This window comes from Neopelma chrysocephalum, unplaced genomic scaffold, assembly GCF_003984885.1.
Source record: "Neopelma chrysocephalum unplaced genomic scaffold, ASM398488v2 Primary Assembly neopelma1_118, whole genome shotgun sequence".
Taxonomy (NCBI): Eukaryota; Metazoa; Chordata; class Aves; order Passeriformes; family Pipridae; genus Neopelma; species Neopelma chrysocephalum.
This window is the reverse complement of record NW_020897780.1, coordinates 500,356-526,056: the sequence shown is the minus strand read 5'-3', so window position 1 is coordinate 526,056 and position 25,701 is coordinate 500,356. Positions and strand designations below refer to the sequence as shown.

The 25,701-nt window shown below is 47.6% G+C and overlaps 3 protein-coding genes and 1 long non-coding RNA gene across 5 annotated transcripts in view; 1 reads left to right on the top strand and 3 right to left on the bottom strand.

Annotated features, from left to right (window-relative positions):
- The window catches only part of LOC113974205, a 27,768-nt gene extending 26,844 nt beyond the window's left edge, over nt 1–924 (top strand). The window contains exon 4 of the long non-coding RNA XR_003536476.1: nt 811–924. This is a non-coding gene — a long non-coding RNA (uncharacterized LOC113974205). The remainder of the gene's footprint in view (nt 1–810) is intronic.
- Nucleotides 925–4,239: 3,315 nt separating this feature from the next.
- On the bottom strand, nt 4,240–8,425 carry HOXB7 (homeobox B7). The gene is made up of 2 exons (XM_027697118.1): nt 7,897–8,425; nt 4,240–5,095 (listed from the first exon to the last, which is right to left on the bottom strand). Exons 1-2 carry the CDS (start codon nt 8,297–8,299, stop codon nt 4,842–4,844), a joined length of 657 nt encoding a protein of 218 aa, XP_027552919.1. The 5' UTR covers nt 8,300–8,425; the 3' UTR covers nt 4,240–4,841.
- Nucleotides 8,426–9,852: 1,427 nt separating this feature from the next.
- HOXB8 (homeobox B8) lies at nt 9,853–12,798 on the bottom strand. Of its 2 annotated transcripts, none has more exons than XM_027697115.1 (2): nt 11,856–12,798; nt 9,853–11,073 (listed from the first exon to the last, which is right to left on the bottom strand). In XM_027697115.1, exons 1-2 carry the CDS (start codon nt 12,274–12,276, stop codon nt 10,766–10,768), a joined length of 729 nt encoding a protein of 242 aa, XP_027552916.1. In that variant the 5' UTR covers nt 12,277–12,798; the 3' UTR covers nt 9,853–10,765. The 2 variants fall into 2 exon arrangements, with proteins under 2 accessions (XP_027552916.1, XP_027552917.1); XM_027697116.1 differs by having other exon boundaries at nt 9,853–11,070.
- Nucleotides 12,799–18,780: 5,982 nt separating this feature from the next.
- On the bottom strand, nt 18,781–25,551 carry HOXB9 (homeobox B9). The gene is made up of 2 exons (XM_027697114.1): nt 24,881–25,551; nt 18,781–21,504 (listed from the first exon to the last, which is right to left on the bottom strand). The coding sequence occupies exons 1-2, from the start codon at nt 25,386–25,388 to the stop codon at nt 21,269–21,271; spliced, it is 744 nt and encodes a 247-aa protein (XP_027552915.1). The 5' UTR covers nt 25,389–25,551; the 3' UTR covers nt 18,781–21,268.
- Nucleotides 25,552–25,701: the final 150 nt, after the last annotated feature.

Sequence of the window (25,701 nt, the reverse complement as noted above, 5' to 3'; positions counted from 1 at the left end):
CCCCCCCACCTCCTCCCCTTACGAATATGAAACAGAAAAACCCGAGCGAGGAGAGGTGGGAGGGAAAGAGAGAACAGGCGATTGAACCCGCGTTCGTTTTTTTTCCGCCCCCGTGATTGATGAAAAATGTAACAGGTTCGGGAAGAAATGGCTTTTAAAAATGTCTTTCTGTTTATTACTTCCACGGCTCGCGATCATTTACTCTTGTCCGCACAATATTCGGGCGCAGTCAGTTTAGATGAGATAAATCGTCACGTCATAAAATGGTTTATGCTTAAGTAATGAATCTCCTCTTACTCAATCTCGCTTCTCATGCACAGGCTCTTACATTATCTTATTTAAAAATCACCTCGTAACGGTAGCAATTAGTACTATATTTCAAAATATATTGAAATATTGCGAAAGAGAAAAAAAAAAAAGACATTTAAAATGACGGGCATCTCCGGAATAATATTTTCCTAGAGGAAAGCAATAAGCGTTAAGGTATCAGACAGGAAAGGAGAGGGAGATTTGCACATAACCCGGTGTGGAAAAGCTCCGACACACCGTGGGGCTGAAACCCAAGCCGGTATTCCGGTCGGGAAAGCCGTAAAGCCCCTTAACACTGCAGAACGCAATTAAATACAAGGAGCTTTATTGCATCGCAACGTCAGCTTCATTTGGGAGTTAAAAAAAAAAATTACAATGAGAGCGCTGCGCTCTGGGTTGGCTTCATTCTTATTATTATTTTTTTCTCTCATTTCTTTTTTTTTTTTTAATTCCCTCTTTTCTGTTTTTTTTTAAATTTTTTTTTCCGCAACTAATTTCCAGAACCTTAATTCCGAGGACTGCCGCGAACTGCCCTCGCCGAAGAAACCACCCACATAATAATGACCCTGGAGAGCAACGCAAAACCCAACTGGCTTCCGCACGAACTTCGCCAAATTACTGGGCTCGCCTCAAGACAGGCAAACTGGCAAGAGATTCTGCGAGGGGGAACAAAATAAAACGCGACAACTGCCCACAAAGGGTTTGGTATTTTTTTAAAGGCACTATCTAAAAGCCTCCGCCACCGAGCTACTGCAAAATCCTTCATTCCAAGTCTACTGTCTCCAGGTGACCTTACAGGCTTCATTTTTCTCCTTCCCGGACCGTTATTTCATTCTTCTTTCTCTTTCTTATTTCCTTTCTTATATTTTCCCCTCTGCTTTTGCCTCTATTCCTTTCTTTCTCATATTTTCCTATTTTCTTTCCCTGTTTCTTTCTCTCCGTTTCTTTCTTTCCCCCTTCTTTCCATTCTCCTTTCTCTCCCCCTTCCCTCTTTACCTCACCTTTACGTTACACATTTTCGGGGGGGGGAAAATAGCGCTTAAACAGATTTCCACCAGCCCAAATTTCTTCCAGTGCCTCCCTCCTTCATCACCCCACCCTTTTCTTTCTATCCCCCCGGATAGAAGGAGATGGGGAGAAGGAACCAGAAAAGGCATCTTGACAAACGCATTTTCTCGAAGAAAAAAAAGAAAAAATTAAATTAAGAGAAACGTATGATTCCCTTACCTTTTGACGTCCATTTCTGTGGCATAAGGTAAAATATTTAGGGAGGGAGAGACAGCGTTTGCTTATCTGTTAGCTGACAAATATTGTCCCAACCTGAGAGCCGTCGATTGCCTCTCTGACTTGTGAGAGCTTCTTGCTTTTCTGTCATTTGCATAGAAAATGGAGTAACTTCCCTCCGTGAAAAATGATCGCCTCCACTCCGTCCAGAATCTCCTCTGCCCTTCCATTATTACTGAGATTCCAAAGCAGCAGGCAAATTAACGGAGGAAATTTTTTTCTCTCTCTCTTTAAAAAATTAACGGTAATAATAATAATAATAATTTAAAAAAAAAATCGTCTCTAACTCTTTAGCTACGTGTGTGTGTGCGGAGGGTGGGTGTCTCCGCGTGCGTGTGGATGTGTGTTCAGGCGGCCCCCCCCTCCCCTCTCCCCTGTTTTAGCCCTACCGAGCTTATACACAAAAGTAAAAAAATGTAAAGAGGCGAGAGCCCTATAGAGGACACTGATCCGACCCAAGGTGCAGCGGACAGAAGAATGGTGCAATATAACCACATGGGAAATAATAAAAAGTTCATGTTCACGGTTAGCAGTCCACATGACCGGCTCTGGCCAATCCCAGAACCCAGCCACTCATAAAGTTCTATCACAAAGTTGTAAATTTTCATAAAACAACAAGGAATTTATTGCATTTCTTCATGACCGGTTTAACAGCAGTCTTTTTCTTAGCCGCCATCTTTTTTTTTTTTTTTTTTTTAAACACAAAAATAAAGGAATAGGAAAAGGGGTTCGGGGATTTTTTTTACCCCCCACCCCCCACTCCTCGGTTGGATGCGGGGCCGGGGGGGGAAGCGTTGGAGAGAAATAATCGAATATATCTCCTGGCGCTATGAACAATAAGAGCCCCCCCAGAATAAAGAGCTCGAGGTTTGGGTTGGCTTTTAAACGGGGAAAGGCACAGTAAAACAGTGGGGTTCGCCGCGATTTTGGATGGCTTTCCCCTTTTTTTTTCCACGCCTTTCTGTTGAAAGGGGCAATTAGGAGCTTTCGGGGAGGGGGGAAGAGGGAAATAAAGGCAATAAAAGCGTGGTTGGGGTGCCCATGCCCCGGGCAGAGCGGAGCCCGCGGGGTTCGTGCCTAAAGGGCTCCCCACGGCCAAAAAAACCCCCCCGGGACCCCACCCGGGTCCCCCCGAGACCCCCCCGGCAGCTCGGGGCGGGGTGCGGGGGGTGCCCCGCCAAGGTGGGTCACCCCACCCGCGCACCCCCTGCCCTGCCTTTATCCCATCGCAGCGCCGGGACGACCCCGCTTCGCCTTTTTTCCTTGGAATTCTCCCCCAATTCCCGCTCCCCCCCCCCCAACCGCAGAGGTGCAGGAGCGGGAGGGGGGGGGCGGGAAATTTCTGGAATCGCTTCTATTCCCCCCCCCTTCTCCTCCGCTTTATGCACCCAGCGCTCCCTCCAAGTGCCCGCACCAAGGGAAAAAAAAATAAAAAAAAAAGGAAGATTTCCCCCTTCTTTTCCCTTCGAGTGGGAATTTCGGGGCGCGAAAAAAAGCCCCGCGAGCCGCCGCTCTTTTAATAACGGGCTTCCCGTAATTCGGATTCTGCGGCACACGCGGCGGATCTGGGGGCGCGCGGGCGCTTTTGACGTGGCACCTTTATTTTGGCCAAAAAAAACCTGCCCGAGGATGCGCCGCGCGCCTTCACTCGGGGCGTGGAGTCACCGGGGCTGGTGGGTGGCGAAAATCCAGAGAGGCAGAGAGGGAAGGAAGGGGGAAGGTGGGGAAGCTGCCACCGCCAAACCCTTCCAGAACCGGGCGCGTTTTTTTTCCCCCCTTCCCTGGGCATTTATGGAGTAAATTACGTGGAGCCTCCGCGGGAGGATCCGCGTCTTTACTGATGTAAATAAACAGCGGTGGGAGGGGGCGAGGGCGGCGGATGATGCTTAAATTTACTCGCCTTTTGTTTGGCGTTGTTGATTTTTTTTTTTACCTCCCATCCCCTCGTTTAATTGCTTTAATTTATTTTATGCGCGCTTTGATGCTAAACATTATTTGGCGCTAATGAAAAGAGTCCGCAGTAAAGCCATTGAAGGGAGGAGGGAGAATCTTAAAAAAAAAAAAAAAGAAAAATAAAATTACTGAAGGCACGGTAAAACAGGTTTTCTGTAAATTAGTTACGAGGAGAAGAGAATTAAAATAAGGAGCGGAAAGGCTATTTGGGCTGATTCTGGGTTCTTTACGTTCCTCCTTTTTGCTCTTACCTTTCTCAGTAACAGCACCAGGGCAATCGTAGAGGGAGAGACAGAAGAGGGAACAGCCCGCATTTCGACAGCCCCGAATATCAATTATATCTCGGCATATTCGCCAAATCTACTGAAAAAAAATCAAATATTTTGAATGGGTTGTCCGTTTCAAAGAAAAGGATTGAAATTTAGGGGCTAGATCGGGGTAAGAGGATGTTTTATCTCATTTATTTTGCACGGGAAAAAAAGCCGCTTCAAACCCCCTTGTGTTATCTTTAATAAGAAAAAGGGAATGCACCCAACGCCTTGGTGGATTACTGGAGATTTCGGTTTTATTTCGAAGAATAATAATCACAGACAAGGAAAATAATAATAATAATAATAATAAAAAAGCAACGCGTCGCCATTAAATAATTTGCTACTTTGATATACAACATTTTACGTAGCACAATATTAATTCCTCTTCTTTTTTCTTTTCTTGTCATCTTTTTTTTTCTCCCCCTCCCTCCCCGTAGAGACTCGAACAACGAAGGAACCCAGGTAAAAATATACACAGACAAAAGAGCATAGCAAGGAGAAAAGAACCACAGAGGTTACAGGGAGAAGGGATAATAATAATTCATATTCTGTACAGGACTATATACGCTAAGTGTAATTTGCATTCAGGCTTTCAGGTCACATTTTCTAAATTAAAGGTGCTAAAACACGACCACGTTACTTCTTTACCCAAAAAAAGTACACAGCGAAGTACAAACGGAGATTTACAAATTACTGGTACTAGAGGAAGGCTCACATAGAAAAATGTGTCTATTCTGACTCTAAAGCCACATTTAATAGGTAGATATTCTATTGTACAAAAAAAAAAAGGACTTTAATATAGGTAGTATTTTTTTCAGTGTCAGGAAACACAAGGTATCACTCCTAGGGTTTTGAATTCTTTATGCACTTATCATTTCTCTATTTTTATATATAGTCTTTTTTTTTTTTATCCCGTGCCTTTCGCCCCCTCTTCTTCCCGCGTGGGGTTCCACGTTTCCCGCCTCCACCTCTCTCTCGCCCCTCTCATTCCTCCTCGTCGTCCTCCGCGTCTGGTTTTTCCTGGCCGCTGGAGCCGGAGCAGGCGGTTTTATTCTCTTTTTTCCACTTCATGCGCCTGTTCTGGAACCAGATTTTGATCTGTCTCTCGGTGAGACACAGCGCGTGGGCGATCTCGATGCGTCTCCTCCTGGTCAGGTAGCGGTTGTAGTGGAACTCCTTCTCCAGCTCCAGGGTCTGGTACCTGGTGTAGGTCTGGCGGCCGCGTTTTCTGTCGGTGCCTGGGAAATAAAGGCAGATTCGGGTCATTTGGGGGGTTGGGGAGATGCTTTTGGGGCTGCTGGGTCGGTTTGATCTCTCGCTTTTGTCTCTGGGCGCAGCCTGGCACGGACCCAGCCCCTGCAGTCCCACGAGGGGCAAAGTCCTCGCAGGAACTGCACCTGGGCCAGCCCCTTCTTTTTATTTGAAATATCAGCTCCTGCTGCTCGAGGCTTTCCCACCTCACCTTCTATGTTCTCAGCCCCCCAAAACCACCCCAGCTTTAACTTCCTTTCGTCCTGGAAAAGCGCGCAGTGCTTTTTTTATACGTGTGCCTGTGCGTGTCTCCCAGCAAACAACAAAGTTCAGAAAGTTTCCTGCCCTCCTATCCCCGGTCAGACTCCGAGTTCCTGCTTTAATTTTCATTTAGACACCAGAAATTCGGGATGGTTGGCAAATAAATAGAGAAATACAGAGCGACAGAGACATCTGCTACCTACACCAATCCAACTATTTGTCCTCTCTTAAAGCTGTCATCAGGATGCCTGCTTGGAAGGTGTGTGATGGTCTTAATCATTTCAGGGCATGTTTTGGGCCCAGGGATGACTTCGGCAGCTCTCAGAGAGGCTTCTCCCCCCCCGGTTGCTCATTTTGGGGGGTGTGCAGATGAGAAGCGACTCAACACTCACCCCAGGCTCCCCCAGCACCCTCCGGCCGCCTGCGAGCAGGGTTTGGAAAGGGCCCAGCTCCTGATTCTCCCCTCCACCCGACATTTCCTGCAGTCTGATTGGAAATTATTCTACAATATGGTGTTTGTGATCCCGGCTCCGTGTTCTGTGTAAATGTTGTGTATGTCTGCAGTAGAACATGTTCTTTCCCAGGGCAGTGGGGATGGGGAGCAACCCTCGGCCTCTCCTCCACACATTCCACCGGACTCCTCTTCTTCTTCTCCCCTCTTTCCCCCCACCCCAGCCCTCTTTCTTTTTTAAAAGAAGAAAAGATCCAGTCATTAAAAGGAGAAAAAAAAAAAAAAGGCAAAATAGCCAGGCTAGCTGTAAAGTAAAAATGTGCAGGTCGTGGAATGTGGGTTGTAAAATCCGCTGAGGGAAGAGCCATAAACTGCTGCTGAATAGGGATGACAACTCTATCTCTGCTCGCTGATGAAATTCCACAAGCGGGATCGCACAGTGGGCATGGAAAGCACTGGGAAAGGGGGGGGCGGGAAGGGGGACCCCGCTTTTACGACCCAGGTCGAGTTTTTCTGGTTTTAGGCTCAGCAGATCCCGGATCATCCAGGGTTTTCTGAGCGTTCGCCCCGTTTCCAAACCATCTCCAGGGTTGATCCTCGCAGCGTCACGGGCTAAAAGAGGGGTGAGCAAGGAGGGGGGCTTCTTAAATCTAAAGTCGGATAAAAGCAGAGGTGAAGTGTTTACGACCAGAAATATTTGGTCTTTGATAAATCAACTGTAAGAGTGGATGAATTATGGAGCAGGTAATGGAAAGAACTGACCACCAAATAAGTGTGAGGGGAACTCCTGCCTTTAGAAGCAGCTCCACATTGGCTGCTCGGCTGTTTTCTTTCGCCTCTGCCTCGCAGGGAGGTTGGCCCGCACCCCGCTCGCCCCCCAGGTTTCCTAAGAAGGCCTTTCCCGAATTTTTTTTGGCGGCGGAGAGCGTCTCGCTCGCAGGGGGTGATGCTCTCAAGTCGCAACCCGGCGGCTGGAAAATGAGCTCACGCCTTCTCCCCCTCTCCCAGCCGGGACAGCATCGCCTTTCTCCCCCCCCTTCTCAGGATCCCACGAGTGTAAACAGCACCACGCGTGTGCTCGGACAGGGCCCGTGATGCTCCAAAGGGGGGAAAATGAGTCCCGGAGCTCCGGCCCGGCCCCGGCGCGCCCAGAGCAGGAGGGCCCGGGGGGAGCCGGGACGCCCCGGGTCCGCTCCCGGTGAGGGAAATGGATATTTATTGAATGTTAATTGACATTAATACCCTGAGACGGAGCGCGCCGGTGACTGAAGGCGGAGGGTTTGAGACCCGTGTGCGGGGGCAGCGTGACCCGGCGTGGGCCGGCCCCGGGGACCCTCCAGCCCCCCCAGCAGAGCCCCAAGGTCCCCAAAAGTCCCCTCCCCAACGTGTGATGTTCTGGGGACACAGCTAAACGTGCTCTCCCCCCCCACCTTATCCATCCATCCCTCCATCCATCCCTCCCTCCATCCATCCGGATTCCAACCGGAGCGTCACCGATCTGGGAGCGGAGCTTTGGGATGAGGAGGGGCTGATGTGTTGCTGGTTCTGAGGGCTGCGTTTGGGACGCTGTGAGGGGCCGGCAAGCGAAGCTTTTGCCATCTAACAGAAAACAAACCGAGCCTGCGAGCGCTTCCCATAACCAGCTTCCTTCAGAACCCACGTCTCTCTGTACACGGGGGCAGCACAACCTCCATCCTGTAAATACAGGAGGAGAAGGGGCTGGCCATGATTTCTGCGTCTCCGTCTGTCCCCTCCGAGACAAACTGCCTTTTGCACGGCACATACACAGCCCCGGCAACACCAATAAATATTTAAAGCTAAAAGGATGGCTTTCTGGCAGGGGGGGGCCGCGGTGGAGGGGGGGTGGCGGTGGAGGGGGGGCTGCTGTGTCGCTTCTCTGCCTCTCTCTTTTGAAGATGCGTTTTCAGTGAGACGTCATGAAAGGAGTTGGGGACAATTCCCCCCTCCCCCTCCGCCACCCCCCGCGCACGCCATCGAATAATTTACGCTCCCCCCACCCCCTAACCCCCCTCCCCCGACCCCGCGCTCCTTTTCTTTCGGGAGGCCGGGGCTTACCTGTGCTCCTCATCCAGGGGTAGATGCGGAAGTTGCTGCCGTCGCTTTGCAAATCTGAGTCCCTCTGGTCCGTTTTGCTGCAGTTCTGCTTGGAGGCGTCTCCGGGGCACATCATGGAGAGGTTTTGCTCGAAAGGGGAACAGTGCATGTTGAAGGAGCCGGGCTCCAGGCCGTAGCCGGAGGAGTACATGCCGGGGGGCTGGGGGTGCACGGCGCTGCCACTGGAGTAGAGCCCGGGCATGGAGGCGGCGAAGGGAGGCGTGGATCCGGCCCCATACCCCGCTCGCTGGGTGTTGGAGGCGAAAGCGCAAGAAGTTTGCTCGGGAAAGACTCCGGACGGGAAAACCGAACTTGCGGCTTGATATTTAGAAAATAAAGCATTCGCATAATACAATGAACTCATAATTTGGCCGGGTGATTTGTAGGTCGGGACGTTTTAGTGTCGGTTTTACGAGGTACCGTGATATATTACGGAATTAGAGTCCAGATTTACACCAAAAAGGAGCCTTTTTCCTCCCGGCCCTTGTGACGCGCGGGCACGTGGCTGCTGCGGCGCCAATCGCCGCCCGCCCCCTCCTCGGGGGCACGAGACTGTGCGGCTGGATTTATAAAATATGATAAATAATTGATGCGATATAAAACCCTCCAAGATCTATGCTGGAAGGGGTGAAATTGTGCTGGAGTCGATAAGCAACCTGTAATCAGTTTTCAGCTCAGACCGAGGGGAGAAAGAGAGGGGAAAAAGGGGGAGGGGGGTAAAAAAAGCACGTTGCTGATAAAACAGCGACTCCCTCTCGGTCTCTCTCTGCTGGAGGAAAGGGAAGGGAGCTCTATTTATCCCTTTATTGATCCCGTCTAAAATTCCCTCCTTCGCACCATTTCCTCGGCTCCGAGCTACTTTTTCACGAGACTGTACATAATTCCCTTCTCTCCCCCCTTGACCCTCGCTCCCCCCAACCCCCCCCCAAAAAAAAAAAAGACAAATGTCTCATTGATACCTAATAGTTTCAGGCTTCTGTTCCCCCCCTCCCCAAATGCCATTCAGCTCTATATCTAATTTATTCCAGTGCCACAGGCTTTGAGCTCCGTATTGAGCTGGCATTTGCTTTCCTTGTGGCGAAAAATAAAGAGTGCACAGATCCCTTGTTTGGCGTGTCAGCGGTTCTGCGGGACTCAATTACAGGCAGAAGTCAAACCTTACCAGCTGGCTGATTTGCTTTCTGCTGGAGAAGCAGAGAGACCTTCCAAAATGGGATCTGCCTCGGGTTTGTTGGTTGTTTTGTTTTTTTTATAAGGGGAGGGGGATGTGCAGAAAGGAAAGGTTTACAGGCAGGAAAAGCGGACAATGGTGGATGTGCATCTGAGGTTTGTGCTGGTTCTCCTTTCCCAAGGTTATGTGCATCCCCGCGCTCCTCTCCGGCCGAGAGGCGAAGGAGCAGAGAGAACGGCTCAGCTGCGAGACTGATAATGTGGGTTTTTAACAGCGAGATGAGTGGGAGGAAAGGAAGGGGGACCCAGAGCTGGGCTGCGTCTGGCGGGGGCAGCGGGGAGGGCGCGGAGAGCCGGGGAAAGGAGGGAAGGGAAAGGGGAAAAGAAGAAAAAAAAAAAACCAACAACAAAGCAAAACAAGGCACGTTACCTCTTCAGGAAGGATTTCCACCCAGCCTCCCGACCTGTCAGCAGCCGGGCACTGTTAGAAACAACAACAAGAGCAGAAGCCATCGCAGCCGCCCCGGCCCCCTCCTCCCCTTCCCCGCGGCTCGCAGGCAGCGGCTCCCCGGGCCCAGCCCCTGCCTCCGGCCGGGCCCGCAGCCCCCCGGGCCCGCCAGCATCTCTCCGGGCAAAGAAAGTCTTTGATGGCCACGGCTGCGGCTGCGACACAATTGACTTTTATTTCCTTTCTATCAAAGTGGTCCTGGAGGAAGCGGAGCAGGGTAAAAGAATGATGTCACGGAATTCTCGCTTGTAAACTTTATTGTAACTTTCTTCCGCCGCTTCCAGGTTTAGACAATAGAACAAAGTGATGAAAGAACAACAAAATATATCATTAGTTCCCCCAATAAAGTAATTCACGTGTACAGTATACATTCTTTTTCACAGTTAACCTAAAGATCACTTTACAACTTGCTTCACTGTGCGCATGCTAACTAAAGGAGAGAAAAACGCTTTTTTTTCTGGTATTTTTTCTTTTTTCCCTTTTTTGGAAGAGACATTTAAAAATTGGGGAAAAAAAAAGAAAGAAAAAAAAAAAGAAGACCGAACCAAGGAAAAGAACAGTAGGGAAAGCAAAGAGAGGAAGAGAGAGAGAAAGAGAGAGATAACTAGAGCATAAATAGGCAGTTTCATGTTGTTGGGATGTTTGTTTCAGTAGCTACCTCCAGTACATACAGATAAACCACAACCAAAAAGGTGGAAAAGAAAAATCAAATCAAATTAAAAAAAAAAAAGTGCACAAACGTAATTTCACGTAACTCCTATAGCATTGAAAGCTACGTTAACCAACCCACCCCCCAGGAAAGAAGAGAGAGACAGAGAGAGAAAGACAGAGAGAGAGAGAGAGAGAGAAGATTTCACAGTCATGTTTTACATAAGCTATTGCGTTACACTACCACTAGTTAATAACTGGCAAAAGGCAGGAGAGAGCTCCCGAGCACTTTTGCATACTGTTCATTGTATCAAAGGAGAATCAGGAAAGTGGTGCTTACAGCTATATTGTTTTACAGCAATAAAAGGGTTTTTTTTTTCCTTTCTCTTTTCTACGCATTGTTGTTTTTTTCCCCACCCCTCCCTTACATTATCTGCCATTAACGTGGGGCTCAGGGGCTCTGCCACCCCAGCAGCGCTTGCCTTTCAGTCCTCAAAAATCCTTTTATTTCTTGTCCGCCTTCTGTGCTTCCCCTTCCTCGTCCACCTCCTGGGCTCTTTCCATTTTCTGTTTTTCCAGTTCTTCCTGCTCGCATTTGCTGCTGGGAAACTTGTCTTTGTTGTTTTCCTTTTTCCATTTCATCCTCCTGTTCTGGAACCAGATTTTGACCTGCCTTTCTGTCAATCCCAGGGCGTGCGAGACCTCGATCCTCCGTTTGCGGGTCAGGTAGGGATTAAATAGAAATTCCTTCTCCAGTTCCAGCGTCTGGTAGCGGCTGTAGGTTTGCCTCCCCCTCCTCCGTCCAGCGGCTGCTGGGGGATTGCAAAGGTTGGGTGGGAGAGGGGAAGGAGAGAAGGAGGTTGAGAGATACATAAACCAGGCTCGGGAATGGGCACACACGGGCTCACACACACTCCCAACACGCAGGCGGGGAGGGGGAGGAAGAAAGGACTCGCAGGAGCAAAGGCAGGAAGCAAAAGAGGGCGAGGGAAAGGCTCCCGGAGAATATTTTCAAAGGGAAGATGGTTATAAAGGAAAGGGGTGATGGTGGCGGAGAAGGGGAGGAGAGGGGGGGGTCACCCACCAGCCCACCCCGAGCAGGCTGCACTTGCACACTGATTATTACCCCGAGCACCACCACAACAACAGGCTCCGGCACTTTGGGACCCCCGCGAAAGAGGAAAAAAAAAACCAACCCGACAGACCCAAAATAAAATGAAAATAAATAAATAGCCGCGGCCCCGGGAGAACCGGCAGCACCGGCGAAATCCCAAATCAAACGCAAAACAAAAATGAAGGGGCTTTTTAAGGCTATAAAAGTGCCATAAACTTTAAGGACGCTTCCTTCCACAGAAAGCCCGGCTCGCTCAGCCCCCAGAAGAAAAGGTCTCCTTCAGGGTAATTAAACTATAAAGCAATTTACAAGTGCAAAAGTTTACCCCCATAAAGCAGTAAAATACAGTCAGCGGGGGAAAGAAAAAGGCAGCGAAAAGAAAGCGAAGCGACCGAGAGGGGCAGAAAGAAAAGCGAGAGGGCGACTTTGTGGGCTCAGGAAATGCCTCCTTCGCCGCGTCCTTTTTCCATCTCGCCTCACCTTGCGGTCGCATCCAAGGGAAAAGCTGGGTCGGAGAAGGGCTTTGCTCGGAGCTCTCCGCCTCCTCTCCGAGGCCGCTGGCCGCGAGCTTGCAGTCCGTGTACTGCACCAAGTCCGACTCCTGGGCGCTGAAGAGGCTCTGCCTTTGCAAGGGGTCGTAGCCATAGAAGTTGCCGGGGTCCCCATGGCACGCCACGGCGCAGGGATTCTGTTGGTAAGGGGAGCTGGAGAGCGAGGACGCTCCGTGGTAGAACTCCTGGATTTGGGTGGGGTGCTGGAAGGTGCCCCCCGTGCTGGGTCCGTACACCACGGTGGGTCTGCCCCCGAGATCCTGAGCGAACCCACAGTCATAGTAGTTGGGGCGCAGGGAGTCCCCGGTTTTGTACTTGGAGAAGAGTGAGTTGACGAAATAAGAGCTCATTTTAATTTAAATAAGAAACGGGTTCGGGGTTTGGAGGAAGGAAGAAAAATTTTTATATAAAAAAAAAAAAAGGGAAAAAAAAAAAAAGAGAAGCCAACCAAAAGCAGACCACGGGAATCTATTAGCAAAAAAAGAAAGCGCTAAGATGCTAAGCAACGACAGTTTGTGATTTCCAGGAATATAAAAGGAGGATATAATCAAAACTCTAAGCCTGCATGATATTGAATTCTTTCCTCCCCCCCACCCCTAAAAAAAAAAAAAAATCGCCACTTAAAGAGTTCTCGCTTTACATTTCCAAGAAGAGATGCCAGTTCATAAACAGTTTTCAGTGATTTACTTCAGCGCAAATGAGTTGTTTCATATTTTGCAGTGTCTTTTCATGATCATTTGCATCTATTACCAAAACCTCATCCTATTGGCTTCTCCTTACTCCACACGGACTCTGCACCGCATGATTGTGAAAGGAAGAGTGTGAGAGAATAAAGAAGGAAAAGCAAGCGAGGGGGAGCGAGAGAGGGAGAGGGAGCGAGAGAGAGAGAGAGAGAGAGAGAGGGAGAGAGAGAGAGGGAGTGAGAGGGGAAGGGAGAAGGAGGTGGGGTGAATATACGGATTAAATATGTTTAACTACCTACATTAATGAGATATCGCTCGCCTCACAACAAATCACGTACCTAGACCACCCAAAAGATTGATTTTTGGGGAGTGTTGGAAAATTAAAGAGAAGCGCTCGCAGTCGTTAATTTCAAAATTTTAACGAGGCAGTTTTAGCCTTTTTAAATGTCAGGGTCGCTTTGGAAAACTGTAAAAGAACACGATTTAATTGCTACCAGTTTTAAAAGGTCCTATAAATGTAATTGGTATTTTAATACAAGTTATCAAATCATACAGCTTCTTACCCTAAACATATTTTAAAACAAACGAGGTAGTCATATTTAACATTTTAATGATCAATTTCCTTATTATTGATAAAGGTTTAACTATCACATGAAGGGAATTGCATTTGTAATAGCCCCAAAAAAGGCTGTAAACTGTTTAACAAACTATAAAACGCCATAAAGCCGGGGATGTTGTTGTTGTTTATACCGCACTACATAAAAGCCGTTAGGATTTTACGAGTTCGTTCCTCCACCGCTATAAAGCAGAGGTTTCGATTGGACCCGTCCGCATTACGGCGAGATGTCGAGGTGTCAATATTGAATTAAAATGATTATAGTTTTTCATATATAACATTGACTTTTTGTGGCTCTTCCCGCAGCCCCTTCCCTGCCTTCCTCCTCCTCCTCCTCCTCCTCCTCCCCCGCCGAGGACTTGCTCAAGATGCGGTTGGGGATGATTTGGGAACTAAAAGTCTTGTGTCTCTTATCACCTCCCGACCAGAACCTCGCCGGTCGGGAACCGATGGTCGCTCCCCACTCACCCCCTCCTCAATAACTTCCATTTCTCTCTTTATTTCGCCCGGTCCTGGGTGATGAAAACCGGGGGGAAGCGGGGGATGGGAGAGAGAGAGAGGAGAGAGAGGAGAGAGAGGAGAGAGAGGCTTTCTGTTTTATTGGCATTTGGTAACAACGGTGCAAACTTACCCCGAAGATGCCAACGCTGCAATTTTCCACCGTCTAAACACACAGGGGGTAGATTTTCAAATTCATTTATCGCAGTCAGCAAATATTACCGAGGCGTTTTTCAGCTAATAACGACTCCAAACCCTCCCAAGCCCCAGCGCTGCCCCAGCCTCGCAACCCCCAGGACGCCCCTCCAAGCCCCTCGCAATGCCAGCTCTGTTCTCCAGCCCTTCCACCTTCCAGACGAGTTAAAAACACTCTTTTAAACCTCCATTTTAAATTTTTTCCCCCTCTTTTCCACCCTTTTGCCCTGGGTAGGTTTCTACTGCTTCCCATCGCATCCCCCCTGCGCGGGTTTTGCCCGGAGAAAGGTGAATTAAAGAGGGTTCTGCCCCTGCCTGCCTTCAGCTGAGGGACAATTTTCCAGCTCCACGACATGGAAAAAGAGGAAAAAGTTGGGATGTTTCGGTTAGTCCGTCTTTCCAAAGCTTTGGGGAAAAAAAAATCCACTAAAATCAAGAGTGGGAATAGGCAGGGAATGAAGAAAGGCAGAAAGAAAGAGAAGGAGAGAAAACAAAGATAGTAACGGAATAAAACTTTAAAACCATCCTTAGAGAAATAATTTAAGTAAATACGTTTCCTTTATTTTGTGTGGGGATAATTTCAGCCGAGTCTAAGAGGCTTTTCAAGTAATTATTGTTGTTGGAGCACTTGCGGTGGTATAATTAAGGCTTTCTCCCCCCCTAAAAGACAAGTTAACATTTTATTTTTCCCAACACTTTTATTGTCGATTGAGCAGATTTGGGTTTCATCTTTGCACATAAAAAGCCCCGAAATGGTGCACAGAAGTAAATAGAGCTTGGCAGCCCTGGCGTGGGGATGCTGGATGCTGGAATATTCAAGGGGAAAAAAAAAAACAACAACCAACCAAAAACCAACAACTGAATCGATTAAAGTAATTTTAGAAAAGAAGTTTCTTCTTCCACGTGTATTTACAGCCGCAATCTCGTCTCTTGAGGTTTGCAAAGCGAAAAATCGCAGGAATTCCCGTTCCTGCACGGAGCCGGGAAGGCGGGAGGCGAAGTTGTTCTTGGAAGTTCACATTTTTATCAAGCGCAGTAGAATTTTATGGTCGCGACGCGATGGTAACTCAGCAATGCCCCAGAAATCAATGGCTGATCTTAAATCATCCCCCTACTGTACTCGGGTTCCCGATGAAAGGAAAATGTTTCTATTCCAAGGAAAACCGAGCGGGGATGGGTGTGAGTGCGCGGGGTGTGTGTCCGCGAGAGATAATTTATAAATACCCAGCGGAGGAAAGATTTATTAGGAATTCATAGGTTTTAAAAATAATAATAATAAAAAAAGAACCCCAAATCCTTTCCTGGGCAAACCTGAAGTTTTCACTGTTTTGCGTTTTGCTGAATGCACGAGGGCAAGATTTGCCTTAATTTCCCTTTCTGTTTACCTCCGTATTTCATTTTATAGCGTTTAAACCGAGTCTGGAGGTGCCGAAACTTTGCCTCTCGCAACATTTTATCGCGTCCTGGTTTGTTTGCATCGGTTGAAATTGTTCAATTCTCCCCCCAGAACGAGGAACGAGAGGGTTTTCTGATGGAACTTCGGAGAAACATCGAGTCAGAAAACACCCGCTCGCCACAACTGGAGAGAAAACCCACATTGAAATTGTTGCCACCGTTCCTTCCCACCTCATTTGTGGCCGAAGGATTAGAACGTCTGAATAATTTTTATTTATTTTTTTCGAAGAAACAAAGGCCAAAATAAAAGTGAAGTAAATGGAGTTAAAAGTTGCCATTATTGCTACTGCGTCAGTGATGTATTTATGTGCTGGTTAAGAGCATTTTGGATTAATTTACTGGTTTGTAGCGCTTAAAAATATTTCTAAACCTATTCAGCCCAGATCTTGAGCAAAGAGCAGCAGAGTTGCCAAAAGAAGGAGCAACTGTACCAAAAACGACCCGTTTAACTTCGAAAAAGCAGCTGCTCCTGTTTTGTTGGGTGGGGGTTATTTTTTCGGCCGTTCTATGGGATTATATATATGAGATTATATAGAAGGGATCATAATACATATAAAACATAGAGCCCAGAAAGCACAGATCATCCTAACGGCAAAGGTGAAGAGCCAGGGGGGGAAAAAAATCCTGATTCTGTGCGTCCTTTTCTTCCCGAAATCTTTGAGCCACCCTCTTTTTTTCGGCCGTGCCAACGTAAATCTTGGGGTTTTGGGATAATTAAACTGCCCTCCCACCTCCACAAAAGACAAAAACCCGATCTGGTTTGTTTTTTTTTATCCCCCTGTCTAAATGAACATTCCAAATTCCTCCTCCCAGTCGGTATTTTTAATTTTTTTTTAATTATTATTATTTTTTTTAAGCCTGGGATAATTCACCGGGGCGGAGGAAAAGAGATGTCGCGTATAAAAGGGGGGGAAAGGGCTGTAATTAACCCTGTATTTTATACCGGGAGGGGGTGATGGGGGTGTTTTATCCAGCCCCGAGAATGGAATCAAGGTGTTGATTCCGCGCAGGAGCGCGGGGGGAACGCGCGGTCTAACGTGGAGCAAGGCCGCCACCTCGCGTCCGCACACAAAATTACAGGGAATCCTTGGAAAATCCAGGGAAAAAACCGGGAGGGGTTGCGGGGGATTAGGGTTAGGGTATCCCGCTCAGACCCGGGCAGATAAAACCGTGAAAGCCAAAAAAAAAAAGGGAGTTAAAAAGCTAAAAAAAAAAAAAATCGAGTTTTTTGTCCGACTCGCAGCGCTGGAATTTTTTTTTTTTTTTGCTTTTTTGTTTTTGGGGTTTTTTTAGTTTTTTTTTTTTTTTAAAAGCTTCACCATCGCGGCAATAAAAAGAGGCAAAGCGGGTTCGCTTTTGAAAACCGCTATTGTTTCAAATTCCGAGACTAAACAATTGGTCATTCTGCTGCCGAGGGGGGCCGGAGGAGGAGGAGGAGGGAGGGGGAGAAAGGCCGGGGCTGTAAACTCATAAAGAGCTTCCCCAGCCCAGACGTCTCGCCAGAACTTCGAAGGGTGTGAGTGTGTGTGGGGGGGTTGTTGTTGTTGTGCTGTGCTTGGCTTGGAATTTCTTTAAAGGAAAAAAAAGAAAAAAGGAAAAAAAAAAAGAAAAAAAAAGGAAAAAAATAATAATAAGAAGGAGGAGGAATAAAATAAAATAAAAAGAACAAAGGGAATCATCCCGAGCGCTGGATTTTCACGGCATCTGCAAGAGAAGAATAAATTAGCAAAAGTCCCTCCCCACCTTTTCTCTTCCCCCCCCCCCCCTTTTTTTTTCTTCCCCCCCCCCCTGGGGGGAAAAAAAAAAAGAATAAAAGAAGAAGAGGAGAACTTTGTGACTGAAGCAGAAGCAAAAGCATTTCCACGTTGGGTTTCCCCACATTCCCAAGTCGTTGGAGTAATTTAGGAGTTCCTGAAAGTTTTCTTGCACTGTTTCCTTTACAGCCGTTTAGTTCCTTAACCTTCAGAAATTTATACCCTATAAAGTTTTATAGCGGTCATATTCTTTTATTGCAGCACACTGCACTGAATTTTCCTTTTTTTATGACAAGTTACTTCCCTTTCTCTCTCTTCCCTCTGTAAGCTCCAAATATCTCTCTTCTTCTTCTTTTGTTTTCTTTTCAGAGCTGCCCCAAAAGAAAGGATTTTTTTAAAGGAAAAAAAAAGAAAAAAAGAAGTGAAATATTGCCCTTTAGAGCGCCCATTATGTTAAAAATTAGTGGAAAGGGCTCCTTGGTTATATTTCTCACTACCTGCTTCCTGCAGGGCTGAGCAGGTCTCAGGGTTTGTTTGTATTTTTTTTTTTTAAATATAGAGATAGAAGCACTTTCCAAGCACTTGTATTTCTTCATGAGCAATAAAACGTCAAACGAATTTAGAGGCGGAATTACAGGACTCGCTCCTTGAGCCCCTGGAAAAAGGAACCGCGTGTCAAATCCGAGGCGATGCCAAGAAGGGAGAGCGGGGTGGGGTTTCCCACTGTTTGTTTTGGGTTTCTGATTTTTTCTTGAGCGAAGTTTTTCCTTGGGCGAAAGAGGAATAAAGCAAAGGAAGCAAATCCACTTTATCCCCTCCCGTCCCCAAAGGCTGATGTGGGAACGCGAGGATTAAACCCTCTGAAAAACAAACAGACAAACAAGCAAACAAACAAGAGACCCCCGAGAAATGGGACCAGAGAGTCACAATCTCCGATTTAACAATTAAAAAAATAATCAGAATAAAAGAATTGGCAAAGCAGCAAGTTTGGGTGGGACCAAGGAAACACTTGCTACTCCAGAGTGGAATTATTTCCATTTCCTCTGGACTGTTTTTTTAAGTGCAAGCAAAAAAAGAATCCTCGGAATACACTTAACGAGCAGGAAAACACAACGCAAATATTTCTGAGGTTTTAGATGAAGCAGTAGAACACAATGACATATAGGTGCTGTTGTTCTAAAATCGATTTTTATTCTGGAGCATTAAACATCTCTGGAAAATACATCCGGGCTGATGCTACAGAAGACATTTTTTTTTTCCAACATTTTTTTTGTCTTTAAAGTAAGCATATTTCCTAATAAAATGAGCTAACATTTTAAATTCTATTTTAAAAGAACCTTATATCGTCATCTTAAAAATATCCGCTCTTTACCACAATTCTAAGGAAAAGTGAAAAAACGTTTCTAAGTCCTGGTGGCCGATGGGTTGCAAAACATCAATTAACTCACGGAAAAGCTTCTGAAAAATATAGTAACGAGGATTTAGGCAAGTCCACACTCAGCTCGAGACATGAGGAACAAACCAACTCAGATTTGAAATTCATCCATCCTTGAGAAGAATCAAACAAAACTGGAATTTTTTTTACCCAGCTTAAACGCAGCTGAAAAGTGTTTTTTCGACCTCTTTCTCTTTTCTTTCTTTTTTTTTCTTTTAATAAATCCCCATTTAGGGAAACGATCCTGCTGCCACCAACTCCGCGGCTCAAAATGTCTCCGAAACAGCTTTTCTTAATTTAGTTTCGAGCCGCGGAGCGAAGTTTGGTTCCCTTGAACTCCCTCCGGCAAGAGAACAGTTAAATTTTGAAGCCCCCAAGGAGCCACTTCACCATGGAAAGTTTTACACGAGAAAGTCTGGGCATTAAAAAAAAAAACAAAACCACACTAAAACCCAACCAACTTTCTGAGGAATGGTCTTAAACACTTAAGCTCTGGTTTCTTGTCGAGGGGAAGGTTTTGTTTTGTTGTTTTTTTTTTCTTTTTTACCCCCGTTAAGAGGATTTGAAGCGGTGGAAATTTCAGAGGCGCAGCTACTCGATTCTTATCTCTGGATCGCGGAGGGAGGGGGGAAAAAGAAAAAAAAAAAGCAGGAACACTTTCCAAAAAAACCGCCAATCTGCCTATCGCTGCTTCCCAGAGCAACCTCTGCTCAGCAGATAAAAGTGGTCTCGCCAAACCTGACTCTAAGGATACACAAGTCACTCCTGCAAACAGATTTGCGCTGGTTCCTTCAGATACACGGCAGAAAAAAATGTTTTTTCTCTATTTTTCCCCCTCTCCGCCCTATTAAAACAAGCCACCTCACACTCGCCTTGTTCCTAGAAAGCCTCCTGGCAGCTAAATATACAAAATTTGCACACGAAGAAAACGACAGAGGTTTATTTCGATATTTTTTTCCGTCCACTATCAACTGCAGAACTCTTCGCATACTTCAAAAAGCCACAGTAGAAACAGAAAAACGAGCTTCAACATTCACAGAAACACAACCACGAACACGGTTTACAATACCCACCATAGCATCGACTGGAACTAACCCCCCCGAACCCCGGCCCTCCCTCCCACCCCCCTCCCTTCCCAAAACAAAGTTAAGTCTTACAGAGATAAAGGGGACCCAAGTCCCGCCCGGAGGGACCTGCAGCGGCTCTGGCAGGCGGGAAATCGGCTCCGGCCGCAGGACACGAGCCCGGCGAGGTCCAGATTTGTGACTCTTCGGGCTCAGGATGAGGATTAGGGAGGGGGGGAGGCGGCCGGAGGAGCCGCCGCATCCCCCGGTGCCACCCGTGGGCCGAGGTTCCTTCCTCGGGGCCCGGAGGGGAGCGGGTGGCAGCGGGAAAACACTCCGGGAGCTCAAAAAAAACCCCAACAACCCCAACCCCAGCAAAAGCCCCGCGACATCCAAGTATTAAAAGCGACTCTCAGCGAACGGGAGGGGGAAGGAATAACACACAGGCTGGGGTTGGCACTTTATCTCTGCAACAGCCCTACTGCTTTAGGAAAAGTCAATTCACAATAAATTATAAATATCTAGCGCTAAGAACACAACCTTCCCCTCCCTGATAGCTCTACTAAGGTAGTTTTTTTTTTTAAACTAGAAAAAAAATCCCATTCTTCCTCTTCTCTAAAAAGTTAGGGATAAGTTGGCAGGGGTTCTTCCGCCCCTTTTTCTCCTCAATAATTTACAATGCGGCTCTGAGAGTGCCCCCCGCACACTCTCTTCTCGCCTCCCTCCCCGGCTTTTCTCTTCTTCCAAGTGCCCCAGTATAAAACTACCAGATGAGGAGGTTTTGCCTGCAAAGATCCCACTAAACTTTCAGGTCAAAGTCACATTTCTGCCACAGCACGAATTGGAATAAAAATCCCGCAGAATAAAACGAGCTAAAAAAAGTAAAAAATAACGGGGAGGGGAGAGGAGGGGGGAGAGGGCGGAGGAGGGGAAGGGGGGGAAACCCCAGTAGGGAGTTGGGGCTGTCATGAACCGGCTACCCCGGGATAAAGTTGGCGAATTGCAAATGATTTGTTGGGCGCAATTAAACGCGAGTCTTACGAATGTGTCTGTCTTGCGAGAGGTTTAATTAAATCGTCTGGTTGCTCGGCCACCTCCTCGTGTGAGTGTGAGCTCTCGTGAGTGCGTGTGAGCGCGTGTTTTCCAGGGAATCATTGTCCTCCCGTGGGGAAAGAAAGACGGCGAGGTTTGCTGGGGGTTTGGGCCGGGGTGGGTGGGTTTTTTGTGTGTTTTCCATGGAGAAAACGCGAGCAGGGAAAGCTGCTGCTCCAACGGGAGCCTGTGCTGTGTTAACACCGCGGGGAGAGGAAAAGAGAGGAGGGGGGGAAAAAGAAATAAAAAAGAGAAAAAGTAAACAAGAAAAGAGAAACAAAACCCAGCGTGTGTCCCCAAAAAGGAGCTGCAGTTCTGGCTAAGTTGCCTCCTAAGTGGCAGCACTAAGAAGGTTTAAAAAAAAAATAAAAAGAAAGAAAGAATAATAAGCGACATCTCGCATGCAAAGGCGGAGATGGGGAAAAACGGGGAGGGGGGGGTTCTCCCTCGTTTCGGGGGGATTCGGCAGCGCTACAGGGGGGGTTGAGCTGCCTCGGAACCTGGGACAGGGGGAAAGGGGCTTGGGGGGGTGCTGCTTTTCTGCTTTTTTTCATTCCTTGCCCTGCTCCTTGTTCATTTTCTTCATTTTCATCCTTCGGTTCTGAAACCAGATTTTGACTTGTCTCTCACTCAGGTTGAGGAGTCTGGCCACTTCGTGTCTACGGTCCCTCGTCAGGTACATATTGAATAAAAACTCCTTCTCTAGTTCCAGGGTCTGGTATTTGGTGTAAGGGCATCGTTTTTTCCGGGAGGAGCGGGCGTGCAGCCAGCTGGCAGCTGGGTTGGCTGAAAGAAAAGCAGCAGCAAGATCAATACGAGGCAGCCCCCGAGTGTTTCTCAGAAGGTTTTAATCACGCCATCAAATATTAAGATTATCCACACACGCATATGCGCGGCTCGGGAGGGAGGGAGAGGGAGAGGCCGCAGGAAAATCATTTGGAATCCTCAGGGCCGGCACAGATGGTGGGGGGCCCGATCCCTGAGTTCTGCAGGCGCCCCATCCCTCCCGAGTTTGGGGGGGGACTCGTGGGCACGTTGGGTGAGCTCAGAGCTGTGTCCGTGCCCACCCTGTCCGTGCCCACCCGTGCCCGGGCTCACACGCATGTTTGGGCTCACACGTGCCAGAGTTTCCCCCCCCCCCGCTCTCCCCCCAGGTCCCTCCGTGCCAGGTGAACACCCACATCCCCTCCCAGGCTGTCAGAGCGCCCCATCTGTGCCTCGGGTACAAAGAAACCCAGGCAAAAATTATATATATATCTATTTTTCCGAGGCGCGTTTTCCCCACGTGTCCATAGATTTACTCATAGATTTACTCATAGATTTACTCATAGATTTACTTCTACGGACGCGCCGCGCACGGAAAAGGGCAGAGAGAGAGAGGAGGGCTGGAGGAACCTTTCATAAATCCTATAAATCCTGCCCTTTTTTTTTTTTTTTGTGCTTTGTGGCAAAAAAAAAAAACCGGTCTCGATACAATAAACATCCTCTGAGGGCTGCACGGACCCCGCTGCCGGAGATCTGGACAGTGTTACCCAAAGACACGGACATTTGCAGGGCTGGAAACGCAGCCAGAAAATAAATAAAAGGCCGCCCCGTCACGCTCGCGGGTGGGAGAAGTTACGTGGGAATCTCGCAGAAAGGACATTCCAGGGATTAGTCTGCTCGAGGAAGGGGGGAAAAAACAACATTTCGGGGCCAAACCCACCCCCACAGACAGCGGAGTGGCGAAGGTCGCACCCAGAGGTGAAGCGGGTTTAGGGTAAATAATGGAACATTTGCTAATCACATGCAAATATTGGCTGCCCGTTGGGTAACTGAGAGGCGGGAAAGGGTAAAACGAAGGGTTATAGACACACCACGTATTTCTATTTTATTTCCTTTGCCTCCTCTGAAATTATGACTGAAGCCATAAACCTTTACACCAATTAAATGGACCATTATAAATACACACACACACACACACGCCATTGCAACGTTTCCTCCACGTAAAATGAAATATATTGAATATTTTTTTAAAAAATAATCCGGTTAATCTTGCCCTGTAAGTACTGCCTCTTACAAATTTGCACGGCTATTTCCTTAATGTAATTGACTTGATCTAATATGCAGAATTAAATATTAAAGAGGAAGAAAGCTGTTAATAATTGATACTGTTAATCCTGCTACCCATCCTTTAATGGCAATGGAGGGCCGTGCTTCATAACAGGTTTTTATTCGGTTTGGGTTTATTTTTTTGGTCATATTTTGGATCGTTAAAATACATTTTAAATGCCAGTGTTGCTTTATCTACTCACTAGACACAAACTCCTAAACAGGAAAGCGAGTGGGAAGCGGTTCTGGCTCGTCTTTTCTTTCAAATCCAGCAAATAATTGAACAGATTCCTGTGCCATACGCAGGGCAGAGATCCATTATTAAGAAATACTTTCAAAAATTGAAAGAGTCAGGGAAATCGGAGGGAGGACTTTTTGCAAAACAGCTTCGTCTTCCAGCCCTGGCAGGCTCTCAACATCAGCCCAAATTAAACTATTATTTAAAACAAAATATGCGTCGTAACCACACGCCATAGAAACCACACAGCATCCTCTGAGCGCGGGTCCCTGCACTCACTTAGAACTTAATAACGTTTTCTTGGACAAGATTTTTATATATTCAATTTCAGGGACATTGAGCACAGGACCTGGATATTTAATTCTCTCCAATCATTCACCTCACGGTTGCAGTTTGTTCTGGATCCCTGCCCAGTACAATAGAATAGGACTTTCTTTTTGTGTGAGTGTGTGTGAGTGTGTGTGAGTGTGTGTGTGTGTGTCTGTGCGCGAGTTAAACCATAGGAGAGAAAAAAAAAGAAATGTCACCATAACATCCTGCACAAGGAGGGCAGGAAATCACAGGGGCCAGAATATGCTGGATTTTTAATCCTGTGGCTGCCATGGCAAAAAACTCGGTGGCTGTTCCACGTCGAGTGAAAAGAAAATAGAGGTTGATTCAAAGGGCAGAAGGATGTCAGGGCGTCCCGTGCTCCGAGTTCCACCCTCGGCGGGGGCTCCTGCTCTGCCACTCTGGAAAAGTTCGGCTTTCCCTGCGAAATATTTTTAGCGGGAGGGCGAAGCCAAGTTTTTTCCTCTCTCCTCCTGCCCGGGCTTTACCTTCCAGCTGCCAACCAGGTACCAGCCGGGCAGGCACGAGGTGGAGAGACCGATTCTCCCTCCCTCAAACGCCCTCGCATTGTTATTATTAGCGACGCTGTTATTATCACTAGTATTAATAATAGCGCGATTAATCGCGTTGCTGATAGCAATATTAAATGTTTTCAAGGCGAATGAGTCTTTTCCTATATTTCAATGGGCAAAAGACGAGCCAGCTCGCCGAAAAAGCGCACGCTGAAGTTTAAGTGTTTCCCCAATCTGGCTACATCACAAATAAAAGCTGATATAAAAGCTAATTAAGTTGGAAGCGCCCCCCCTTCTTTTTTTTTTTTTTTTTTTTTTTTACTAGGAAGGAGCGTGGCTTTGAAATATTCATACCCGGAATATCGTCGCGTTTAATAAACGAACAATTAAAAACACAAACGAACAAGCGAACGCGAGGAATGAACGCCGGGCACGGGCGGCAGAGCCCGGGAGGAGCCGCGGAGGGAGCGCGGTGGCCCCGCCGGGGTGCGCCGGGCACGGCAAAGCCCCCGCTGCTCTTCGCTTCCCCCCCTCCCGTGAACTTTTCCTCGGCGATTTCGCCTCTTTTCCCCTTCCTTCTCCTCCTTCTCCCCCTCTCCCTTCTCCCCGACATTCCCCGGCTCCCCCCGTCCCTTCCCTTCCCGTCCCTTCCCTTCCCCAGCTCCCGCACCCGCGCGCGTTTCCTCCCGCTTACTAAAGCGTCTCTGCTGCCGGAGCCAGCGCTCTGGAGGAAAGAGAGGGACTCGCTCCGGCTTTTGTCCGCTCTGGACTCTGTTTAAGGCCAGAGACGACGCTCATTTTTATTTTTATTTTTATTTCCCCGGCAGAGACAATGCCACCCCTCTCCCCTCCCCACCTCTCCCCTTAGGTTGGCATCAGCGAGCCGAGACTTTTCTTTAAGCCCCGATTTTAAACTTTACGCAGCATTGTCCCCTTTTATTGCACCTCCTCCAGCTTTTATACTGTTTACTTCCTCACTTTTATAACTTACTTTGATCTGTCCTGTCTTTGTCTTCGCTTCCTTCACAAACTTTATTGTCCTCGAAGCTGGGCCTTTGATTGGAAACGATCCCTTCCCTTGCAGCAGAAGTTTCTAAATTGTACTCCTGTGTTCCCTGTTTATGGACATCCCCGGGACGGCCCAGCAGCGGCTCTGCCTTAACAGATCCCTGCCCGGGGAGGTTCTCTGCCCTGGGTACTGGATCCAGCCAGCTCCGGAGGTACCTGCTCTCAGATGGGACGCTTTGATGTTGAATATATGGATGGTAGACGGCAGGAAGGGTACCAGAAGAATGTGGATTCAAAGGAGTCCAGGAGGCGCTGAAAACTGGAGGTTTTGGCTGAAAACTACAGGAGGGGAATTCTAGATGCTCATTGTGCCCAGCTTGCCTGGAACTCGAATATTGCCCAGACGAAAATTTAGCTGAAGGCGAGTCTTCGCTCTCATGACTTATAATGGAGTCGACATAATAATTGCTAAGAGTCCCAGAAATGGACATTCTCAGACATCATACAAAGCACGGTTCAGTGAAGGGAAAAAAATATATAGGACAGATCTAGATTTGTACTCGACCCCCTTCTCCAACTTCCCAGCCAACAAAGTACAGTTGGGCTGCTGTGTTGTGAGCTCCCAGCGAAATGATTGGTCAAACTTTTTTCGTGAGCCTGATAAAGCGTCAGTCTCGGCGTAAATCAATCGAAGCCGAGGGGGCTGCGCTGCGCTGTCATCCGCCCTTGCATTCCATATCAAGGATGGATTGTTTTATGTTTATGCAATGTTGCAAAACGTCAGGAGTTTTCAAAAAAAAAAAA

What these genes read in the sequence shown, in the direction of transcription:
- HOXB7 (XM_027697118.1), bottom strand. Translation starts at nt 8,299, where the DNA reads ATGAGTTCATTGTATTATGCGAATGCTTTATTTTCTAAATATCAAGCC. An exon ending in CCCCTGGATGAGGAGCACAG is followed by an intron (nt 5,096 to 7,896) that starts GTAAGCCCCGGC and finishes TTTATTTCCCAG; the next exon opens with GCACCGACAGAAAACGCGGC.
- HOXB8 (XM_027697115.1), bottom strand. Translation starts at nt 12,276, where the DNA reads ATGAGCTCTTATTTCGTCAACTCACTCTTCTCCAAGTACAAAACCGGG. An exon ending in CCCTTGGATGCGACCGCAAG is followed by an intron (nt 11,074 to 11,855) that starts GTGAGGCGAGAT and finishes GCAATCCCCCAG; the next exon opens with CAGCCGCTGGACGGAGGAGG.
- HOXB9 (XM_027697114.1), bottom strand. Translation starts at nt 25,388, where the DNA reads ATGTCCATTTCTGGGACTCTTAGCAATTATTATGTCGACTCCATTATA. An exon ending in CAAAGACAGGACAGATCAAA is followed by an intron (nt 21,505 to 24,880) that starts GTAAGTTATAAA and finishes CTTTTCTTTCAG; the next exon opens with CCAACCCAGCTGCCAGCTGG.